This window comes from Oncorhynchus mykiss, chromosome 25 (assembly GCF_057628025.1).
Source record: "Oncorhynchus mykiss isolate SJ-2025 chromosome 25, ASM5762802v1, whole genome shotgun sequence".
Lineage (NCBI taxonomy): Eukaryota > Metazoa > Chordata > Actinopteri > Salmoniformes > Salmonidae > Oncorhynchus > Oncorhynchus mykiss.
Genome location: NC_143046.1, coordinates 32,830,272 through 32,841,646, shown reverse-complemented (window position 1 = coordinate 32,841,646; position 11,375 = coordinate 32,830,272). Strand labels below are relative to the sequence as shown.

The window sequence follows — 11,375 nt, the reverse complement described above, 5'->3', positions numbered from 1 at the left end:
CCCAGTGGGCCGGAGGAGACTGTAATAGAGATGACATTACATACAACACATTCTGGATGCCGAGATCAACTAAACAGGATACGAGGTCATCGCAGGAGAGCGGGAAAATCCCTGTGCACAGACATGACACCAATTATATTGGTCGATATATGTTCATATGCACTTTACATCGATATGGTTTTATCTAACACATCTCTAATGCTGTGACTAGATCTAAAGTGAGATGTTTGGCAGCCGAGCCCAAATCGTTTCTGTTCAGATGACAATGACACCTGGCCATAGTAGTAACACAGATAGAACAATGAGACCGATATTTCACTGGATGTATAAATCGTGAGGCATCCGCTTGGCGTTTCCACCTACTGCCAAATATGGTAGTGAGAGGAAGCCCAGTGTCCGGGCAGTGGGAGACGATGGAACGAGATGGATTTTGGCCGACATTCTACAAAATGTTCTTATCGATGAAACATTTGATCTCATCACAGTTTTCTGTTCCCAAAACTAGAATATGTTAAGAACAAAGTACACAAAGTTTTGTAGACTTTGCAAAAATGATTTATATATATTTTTTATCACATTGTTTAGAAGATGCGCAAAGGCGAATTTGAGTTATTGCACACGCGCACTTCACGGAAGAGGTGTTCCTTAACTGAAATATGCAGATGATGCTAGAACACGCCAATAGGATCTCACTAGCTCATGCTTGGCTCTGTTCACCTCCTTGCTTGTTCTGCCCACTAGGACTCATATGTTCCCAACGGAAGTGACGAGCTGTGGTCTATCTTGGTTTAGTTCTAAAACTCTTTAGTAGTAATCTGTGGTCTGCATAACATCATATGCCCATACCTACTGTGTCATTCACTGTGCCAGTCCGCTTCAACAGCAGGAGCAGCACTCTAATGGAATGACATGCTGGGCTTTACAGAGCCCTCCCTCTAAGAGCAGCAGCCATGAGACAGACAGACGCACACTGACTGTACACAGATCATCTCTGGGAATTAGGGCAACTGTGGATGTGCATTTGGATTATTACTCTGGGCCATTTTAGAAAACACTCCTGGGTTGATTCCTCTCCTGACAGTGTTAACCCTTGACTGAAGCAGCTGACCTGGTACATGTAGCTACATCTATGTTGTGTACCCTTTGGGAATGCTATCTCAGACAGAAAACAGGTAGGCGTCTGTCAAGTTCTCTGTTCCACATGAAATGACCTACCGGTGCAAATGACCTAAATTGTTATTGCTCACAGACCAATCTGAGCAATGTCTCTGCAGAATGTTTGTGTGTGTGTGTTTACTGTACACTGTTTACAGGACGATATGCTTGTCAGAACCCCTCTGGTTGTCGGCCCGGATATCCCTTAGAGGCTTGACTGCCTGCTTGTCTGCCTCGATCAGGGGTGGGCGGGACACAATAACACACAGTACAACCAACTGCCACACACAGGAAATAAACGAACACAAGCAAAAACACCTAGCTAACAGAGTTTAAAACCTTGGGACAGAATGGAGAGGGTTTGTTCTCAATTTTAGTAGCAGACCCCCCCAAACCCTGTCCACTCTACCAAAGGAGGGAAGTGTGAGAGTTGTCCAAAGAGACAAAAAGTTATATCCGTTAATGAGAACAGACAAGGCCCAGAACCCCCAGAAGAGGCATTATAAAAGCACTCCCAAAAACCCTTCTGTTCTAACTCAGAGGCTAGCTCCAGTCTACTGGGTCTCTGGGCAGTTCAAACACTTACAGAGAGGAATAGGGAACTGTATTAAATCTGGGGAAAAAAATATATCTGTTAAAAAGATCAGTTGGCTCCAGATTTCTCAAACGTTCTGTATTAAATACATTTATCCAGGTAAGACTCGTTGAGATGGATGTTACAAGGAGCCCAGGCCAGAAGGCAGCATCACAATCAACCATACAAATCTACCATGACATGACCCACAAGCTCACCCGTTCTCAAGGGAACATTTTCAGTCGCTCCTGCAGCGGCGGCAGTACCGATCTGCCACTGTCGCTTACCGTAGCGTGGCCCTGTCTGTCAGACAGACTCACTGAGGAGAGGTGATCTATGTCTACACTGGACTGCTGATAGTTTGATCTCCTCTTTCCTTCTCTCTGCCTCGTACGCAGTGGCCCCATCGACATATGCGGTTTTATCTTCCTCAGGAGAATGACCAGAATGAAGACAGTCAACTCCTTGGCTCCCCTGTCTGTCGCCCCTCTCACCCTGACTCCGGGGCAGTGGATAAAGGCTATTGATTGAATCGACCGCGTGTCGCCATGATGGCTGCATTATTTTATACTGGCTGTCAGTGGATGGAGAAACACATTAAATTGAGGGTTTCACTGTAGGCTGGGGCCAAACCCCTGCCCTGAGGGACAATAGTGTCTGCTTACAGTATGACATCAATCAGCATCCACACATGTCACTAGTCATGAGTCAGATACTGCTTGTAATCAACTAAATTGAATAGGGAATGGGTGAGTTGGGAAAATACTGGAGATGCATATAGTCATTAATCCCTGTTAGTGACATGTGGGTACAGTAGCCTTGTGCTGGAAAGGAAAGATGGGGGTGAAGAGGTGGGGTTTAAAGACTATCAGTAATGTGTAGTAGTGAGGGGCCTGGCTTCCCTAAGGGCTTCTATCATTTCCCATGGGACATTTCTGACTTCATTTGCCTTCACGAAAAACGTAGCAACCCCTACAAAAATGGCCATGAACCATCATCCACATTTACTGTTGCTGCAGGATTATTTTCCTGCTGTAACAAACTGCCTCAAATGATGATCCTACATCTGGGCCTGGCGAGCTCCTGTGTGGTGACATAACTGGAAGGTGTCCGAGAGTGAACTCTGAACTGTCCCCTTTCAAGAAGTTTTTGAAGTCTAGCTGTGAACCAGAGGGATTTTTATTTTGGTATTATTTAACTGGTATAACACATCTCCCTTCTCTACAGTCGTTTGATCTTGGTGATAGGGCACGTAGGATAGTGTTGCTAATAATAGTATGATGCATTGAACACTTGTGGTAGTGAGTTGCATTTACTGAGAACATTTCAGTACTAACACTGAGGTGATTGGAGCTGGAAGACACACACACACACACACCTCTTTGGTCTTGCCTCACCTTAGGTAACTGGATGGGGCAGCAGGTGCAAATGAGACATTTAAAATAGTGTCTCTGAAAATAAACAAGGCATCAAGCACACGCAACAAAACCACAGACATGCATAGGGACTTGACTCACATCGTCCCCGGAAGGAATTTATCTGTCAAGGTATGGCTAAAAATCACAATTACCCATTCAAGACATAGGCCTAACTCGAGGCTTCTTTAAAAAAATAATCACTCCCTCCCTACGTACTATTTTCCCCTCCCGGTCATTTTCCTGCTAGCCGGCGTCTAAACACCCTTGGCTGGGCTGTTCTGGGTCCTCATGGGTGTACTGTGTGCTCACACACACACACCTGTGTCCTGTCTGATGTCAGTGGGCTGGAGGAACATTACCCAACGGGCGTGTGATGAGATTAAAGAGATACAGCGATTGGTACGGTGCTCTGCTCCCACGCCATACCTCACTGTCTGACGGGCCTGATGGGAGGGGACTGGCTTCTCCTGTAGACCTACGGTTCTGACCAGAGCTAGACCTCATCTTACAACAGTACCACTCGTGTACCTCTGGTTCTCATGTCCCTGGGAGAATGCAGCAATGGTTACACTTCCTCACAGTTCTGCTCTTTCAGTCGTGAAATAGTTCTAACACCTGGAATAGTCTCCTTTCAAAGCCTTAATGTATTGATGTGTCCTGTTGATCAAATATAGAGGTACACCTCCCCCTAGTGGTTTAATTACATACTACAGTACGCATGCACAACAATTTATTTTTTATTATTATTATGAATGAACAAATACAAACAGAAATATACAAACAAGAGTACATAAACCTAACAGACAGGGGTATTACATATCAAGCTTTATTTTCAATTTGTTAAATACTTTTATGGTGTGTATTGCTTTTTTGTTTTTACATTTACTGATCATTTCAAAATACTATTTAAATTCTATCTTAAATAATGTGAAGAGGGGTTTGTTCTCTGCCCACTTCATTTTATGGATAAAGAATCTTCCATGAAAGATAAACAAATTAACAATGAAAGTTAAGTCAGGGTCCATATCATTTGGATATGGATATCACAATAAAACATAATGTCAGTCTCTCAGATTAACATTAACAGTCGTATCTTTTCAAATAAAATATTCTAACTCACTCCAAAATCTTCTGACATAATAAATGGTCAAGAGTTTCTGGGTCACAGCCACAAAATACACATTTGAATCCTACAGACGAAGAACCATATATGTGACAGTTTTTCCATTTTAAGATAATCAGTTATTTTTATTTATTATATTATTATATATTTTTAAGATCGATCACAAGCAGGAAAAGAATGACCAGAGACCATGAACATCTGCTTAACGTGGGTAAAGTAATCCATAGAGACGAGCATCGACATCAGATTGAGCATCCGCCAGTTGTTATTCTGCCCACAGCATCTGTCACTGAAGATGATCAATTTGCGCACCTCTGGTTTGGTGAGTGGCGTGAGTTTTGTCTTCACCCACTTCAATATGCCGCTTGCCACCTCAATGGACCCTCGGTGTGCAATCCCTGCAGGATACAGTGTAATGTAGGATACAGTGCCATGTCGAATCATCCGGTGGATGGAGAAAAAGTAGCTAGCTATGTTTCTTCTATAATCTAGCAATAACATTTGTAACGATAATGTATAAATTAGTAGCCAACGAACTTGAGCTAATATGTTTTGTCTATAGTTACAAATGAGACAACCCAGAACATACATGTTAGTTACTGTACTCTATAGCTAGCTGGCTTGATTGTTTGATATACGGTTCTTTCACATACCTCTTTTGGACAGCTTTTCCCAGTTTTTTCTTGACCCTTACGATTTGTATAAGGTTTTCCCGCATCCTGTAAGATCTTCCTTTGCCTGTCTTTCCATTCTTTTAGTTTAGTTTTACGTTTTTTTCACACATTTCGGCGATTTTCATCAGCAACCGAAAAGTTGTGCGCTTGTCCGTCCATTCTGAGTGGTGCACATAAACGGTTATTCCGCGAGAGCCTATCTTTAAATTTCAAATGATTGTTAATTAGCGCGTGGAAAGCTTGTGAAACCGGTTCACTATAGAAAAAGGGTGTCCAATAATGATTTTTCATGTCTATCTCTTTATTTATTTATTTTTTTCTTCGTCTGTAGGATTAATTTGTTATCAATAGATATTTTAAATCTGTGTATAATAAAGGTCTATACAGGGTAGATTCTATGAATGAGTTTGTATGATACTTCTTTCACCTTATTAGATATACAATATTTACCAGACAACAACGAAACTTTCAGTTCCAGTTCAATTGTCCTGGGGCTGCATTCCAGTACAGTTTAGCAGATGGAATAGTAACATATTGACATAGTTTTCCTATATACATGTTATTACATTTATAGTTTAAAATGTCAATTCCTTCTAGTTGTATTGAGGCGACAAAATCCTCAACAGTTGCACTTGGAGTACTGTTATATTCTCCTAAAAGAAGAATAGCACCTTTAGGGACAGCTCTAACAACAATTTGATACTCCTCAGGAGTGAATGTAACATTGTGTGTTCTCATAAATGCTGGATAATCATATAGTTGTCCATCATTATTCAATATAAATGTTTAACAGAAATAATGTTGAATATATAAATACATATTTGAAGTCGGAAGTTCACATACACTTTAGCCTAATACATTTCAACTAAATTTTTTCACAATTCCTGACATTTAATCCTAGTAATAATTCCCTGTCAGGTCAGTTAGGATCACCACTTTATTTTAAGAATGTGAAATGTCAGAATAATAGTAGAGAGAATGATTTACTTCAGCTTTTATTTATTCTATCACAATCCTCAGTTTGTCAGAAGTTTACATACACGCAATTAGTATTGGTAGCATTGCCTTTAAATTGTTTAACTTGCGTCAAACATTTGGGTAGGCTTCCACAAGCTTCCCACAGTAAGTTGGGTGAATTTTGGCCCATTCCTCCTGACAGAGCTGGTGTAACTGAGTCAGGTTGGTAGGCCTCCTTGCTCGCACTCCTTTTCAGTTCTGCCCACACATTTTCTATAATATTGAGGTCAGGGCTTTGTGATGGCCACTCCAATACCTTGACTTTGTTGTCCTTAAGCCATTTTGCCACAACTTTGGAAGTATGCTTGGGGTCATTGTCAATTTGGAAGACCAAGCTTTAACTTCCTGACTGATGTCTTGAGATGTTGCTTCAACCACATAATTTTCCTCCCTCATGATGCCATCTATCTTGTGAAGTGCACCAGTCCCTCCTGCAGCAAAGCACCCCCACAACATGATGTTGCCACCCCCATGCTTCACAGTTGGGATGGTGGACTTTGGCTTGCAAGCCTCCCCCTTTTTCCTCCAAACATAACGATGGTCATTATGGCCAAACAGTTATATTTTTGTTTCATCAGACCAGAGGACTTTTCTCCAAAAAAGTACGATCTTTGTCCCCATGTGCAGCTGCAAACCGTAGTCTGGCTTTTCAATGGCGGTTTTGGAGCAGTGGCTTCTTCCTAGCTGTGCAGCCTTTCAGGTTATGTCGATATAGGACTTGTTTTACTGTGGATATAGATACTTTTGTACCTGTTTCCACCAGCATCTTCACAAGGTCATTTGCTGTTGTTCTGGGATTGATTTGCACTTTTTGCACCAAAGTACGTTCATCTCTAGGAGACAGAACGCGTCTCCTTCGTGAGCGGTATGACGACTGCGTGGTCCCATGGTGTTTTTACTTGCATACTATTGTTTGTACAGATGAACGTGGTACCTTCAGGCGTTTGGAAATTGCTCCCAAGGATGAACCAGACTTTTCTGAGGTCTTGGCTGATTTCTTTGGATTTTTCCATGATGTCAAGCAAAGAGGCACTGAGTTTGAAGGTAGTCCTTGAAATACATCCACAGGTACACCTCTTTCATGAAAGATTCTTTATCCATAAAATGAAGTGGGCAGAGAACAAACCCCTCTTCACATTATTTATGATAGAATTTAAATTCTATAATTATATTTTGAAATGATCAGTAAATGCAAAAGAAATGCGCACCATAAAATAATTTAACAAATTGAAAATAATGCTTGATATGTAATACTGTCTGTTAGGTTTATGTACTCTTGTTTGTATATTTCTGTTTTTTTGTATTTGTTGTGTTCATAATTTATTTTTATTTTTATAATAATAAAAAAATTAAGAGAAGTGAAAATAATAATAATAATAATAAATAAGCAATGCACTTACTTCCTGTTCTGAAAAAAGTAATCGGGGCTGGTCTTTATGAGGATGAAAACCCAATCACCGTCTAGTATTCGATTCCGGAAACAACGTCAGCCTTCTGTTTACATCGTAGGACGTATTCAGATAAATGTCGATGTATTGAATCTTATTTTTAGACACGTTTATACAAATAGAAACATACCTCACAATTTGTTTGATCGCAATGGGCGGTCATGGTGTGATGGCAAACGAGGAATCGTTGGATTACTCGGTGCACGAGGCGTGGAATGAGGCCACCAATGTCTATTTGCTCGTCATTCTGGTTAGCTTCGGACTGCTAATGTATGCTAGAAAGTAAGAGGCTCCTTTGTTTTTTTGCGTCCGACTGTTAATACATATATAAGTCTTTTGAACTAAATGTGTGTTTAATAACATGTTTTTGATACACTTTGATGTTACAATGCTTCCAACCAGCTAGTGCACATGAATGACAGTTTACTGTTGGGTCTCACTCGCTTTCCTCCTCTTCTCCCCATCAGAAATAAGAGGAAGATCATGAGGATATTCGCTCTGCCCCCCACAGCTGGAGCCACGACCGAACCGAACTTCTATGACAGCCTGCAGAAAGTGAGACTCCGCCAGCAGCTGGAGATGTACTCTCTTGGTGAGTTTGTCAGTCACAGTGATTGCCGGTTCTATCTAACCTTTTGGGGGCCCTAAGCTAGACGCAAAACATTTTAGTTGCCCCCCTTGACGGTGGAGGGAATTCTACACATTGTGCCATGGGGTGAAGAGAAAGATTTGCAATTTTATTACAAATTTCATGCAATTCTACTCATTTTGCTATCGGGCAGAGATACTTTATTTTGTGGTTTTACAGCAAATTTCCTGCAATTCTTCCTATTTTGCCATGAGGTGGAGTGCCATTTTTGCCATTTTATAACACATTTTCTGCAATTCCACACATTTTGTAATGACTTAAGCCATGTTAATATGATATTTAAGTGAGAATGACTAACAAAATCAATCGGGACCCACTGGAGGTCAGGGCCTCCGGGCATGGTATTTGACCATGATTACTACACATTTAGATACCTGCCTAGACTAACTACCAATCCAAACATTGTTAGCTGACATGGCTAATTAAGTGACTGTCAGTTCCTGACGTATCAAGAGAAAGATGGCTGATGTACAACCAAGCGACCCCTTATGCCTGGAACGGCACTGGTCTCAGTGCTGTTGCAGAATAATGCGTCAGTCAATGTTAGACTTGTGCTCACTCATGATAGAGCTTGAGGTCAAATGCATATTTAACATAGAACAATTCTTCTAGATACATTTTTATATTTCTGTCCATGATTAGGAACTGACCTCAAATCTGTTAATCACTCAAGTCAAATATATTTCTGGTTTATCAAATAGCTCTGTTTCATTCACTAATAAACTCTCACAGCACTTCTAAAATATCTAAATCAATCCCACTGTTTAAATTGGTATAATTCGGACTTCTTTATGCCTTAACAGCGAGGAAGTTTGACCAGCATCAACACCAAGGCCAGAGTGAGAGTGTTCAGCTCTCTATGGAATGAGACTACAACAACAAGGTAGCATGGCCCATCATCGTGCCTGTCTCTCCATCCCTAAGCCTCTTTGTCTTTGCTAAGTCTCATCATTACTACACTCCTGAAGAGGGCATGGGTACCAAGGAGGAAGAAGTCGAGGGTCAAGGAAGGTTTCTGTAATTATGACGTGTCAAATCGTTTGTGTTTGCACAAGTTGTTGCTGTACGATTTGAAACAAGGACTATAATGGATTTGGGTATGAAGAATTACTGGATGTTCCCCCTGCAACATCTGTTTTTTGTTGTTTTTTTTTCATTTCTTTTGTCTTTTGTATGTATTTTATTAGTAATTTTTGTATTTTATTCAATTCCTTATTGGATTATGTGTGGATTTGTCGCCCCATAGTGGTTTTAGGAGAGCCTCCATCCAGTGTTCAATATACATCCTGTACAGTGACAATTCAAATAAGTCTTAAACTTGTAAAAAAAAAATATATATATATATATATTACAACAATAACCATTTCATTTAGCATATCTATTTAAATGTTTGGTTGTCAAGAACTGTTTCATTTCCCAGTTTCTGATCCTCCTATAGATTCCTTATTATGGCATTACTGCTGGGAAAGCTTAAAAGTGTTGAGAGTTGACTTTTACCCAATCCACTTGCTTTTTCTAAAAAGGAAATGAATTGCTATTATTACTCTGGTTCAAAATAAATTTAAAAAACAAGGGACCAATGAAGGACCAAGGAATTGTATTACTTTTTGCTTGATTTCACCCTCTCCCTCCCTCTACTTCTTTTGTAATAATTCATTTAATAGCACAATTCTCAGAGCAGAAAGTTTGGTCTGGTGCGCGTGTTTTTTTGTAGAGCAAGATGGGGTAGGTGTTTGGGAGGCAGTGATTGAGGAAGGTGACATTTTGCATCAGGGGCATAGCAGAAAAGTTGGGCCTCTAATCCATCAAATAAATAAATAAAACATGAGTCAGAGGAAAGCCGTGGCCCAGAAACACAACACAAAAGAGGCCAAACAAATGTGTGTGGACGTCCTTCGGAGGTAGTGTAATGGAAAAATGATTACTCCTCGCAGCGGTGAAATGGCACACTGATTAAACGCATCAATACATCAACGACCGGAGCGCAGGGCCAGATCCTTACCTATTCTAAATAGGGCTGTGTGTGTGTGTGTGTGCATTGAATCTTTGCTTATTCAGTTTTGTCGTGTGCATACCCCTTTGTTGTTGCTGTAACTCTGAGAAGAGACTACTTCAGGATACTCTACTATTGTCCCACTGTAATTAAAAACCTGTGGACTTATTAGTGAAATACAAGCAGCACAGATAAAGTAAATGGTTAGAAATTGGTAATATCCCCAACTTCATTTAAATTCAGATGTAGTATATGTAAATATAGATTACATGACCAAAAGAATGTGGACACCTGCTCATTCCAAAATCATTGCCATTAACATGGAGTTGGTCCCCCCCTTTGCTGCTACAACTGCCTCCACTCTTCTGGGGAGGCTTTCCACTAGATGTTGGAATATTGCTGTGTGGACTTGCTTTCATTCAGCCACAAGGGCATTAGTGAGGTCGGGCACTGATGTTGGGAAATTAGGCCCGCACTCCCATTCATCCAAAAAGTGTTCTCGACAAGCCTTTTCTGTATGGACCTAGCTTTGTGCACGCGGGCATTCTCATGCTGAAACAGGAAAGGGCCTTTCCCAAACTGTTGCCACAAAGTTGGAAGCACTGAATCATCTAGAATCATCTAGTATGCCGTCGCAATACGATTTCCCACCAAAACTAAGGGGCCTAGCCCAAATCAAGAAAAACAGCCCAGACCATTACTCGTCCTCCACCAAACTTTACAGTTGGCACTATGCATTTGGACAGGTAGCATTCTCCTGGCATCCGCCAAACCCAGATTAATCTGTCGGCCTGCCAGATGGTGAAGCGTAATTCATCACTCCAGAGAAGGTGTTTCCACTGCTCCAAAGTCCAATGGCAGCGAGCTTTACACCACTCCAGCAGGTGCTTGGCATTGCGTATGGTGATCTTAGGCTTGTGTGAGGCTGCTCAGCCATAGAAACCCATTTCATGAATCCCAACGAACAGTTATTGTGCTGATGTTGCTTCCAGAGGCAGTTTGGAACTTGGTAGTGAGTGTTGCAACCGAGGACAGGCAATTTTTATGCGCTACCTGCTTCAGCACTCAGCAGTCCCATTCTGTCAGCTTGTGTGGCCTACCACTTCATGGCTAAGCCGTTCTTGCTCCTAGATGTTTCCACTTCACAATAACAGCACTTACACTTGACTGGGGCAGCTCTAGCAGGCCACGAATGTACTTGTTGGAAAGGTGGCATCCTATGTCGGTGCCACGTTGAAAGTCACTGAGCCAGTAAGGCCATTCTACTGCCAATATTTGTCTATGGGGATTGAATAGCTGTGCATATTTTATACACCGGTCGGCA

The 11,375-nt window shown here is 41.2% G+C and overlaps 1 protein-coding gene across 1 annotated transcript; it reads left to right on the top strand.

The window, feature by feature from the left end:
- Nucleotides 1-7,424: 7,424 nt before the first annotated feature.
- Nucleotides 7,425-9,653, top strand: LOC110505017 (small integral membrane protein 19). The gene is made up of 3 exons (XM_021583954.3): nucleotides 7,425-7,691; nucleotides 7,877-8,001; nucleotides 8,862-9,653. Exons 1-3 carry the CDS (start codon nucleotides 7,561-7,563, stop codon nucleotides 8,924-8,926), a joined length of 321 nt encoding a protein of 106 aa, XP_021439629.1. The 5' UTR covers nucleotides 7,425-7,560; the 3' UTR covers nucleotides 8,927-9,653.
- The last annotated feature ends 1,722 nt before the right edge of the window (nucleotides 9,654-11,375 follow it).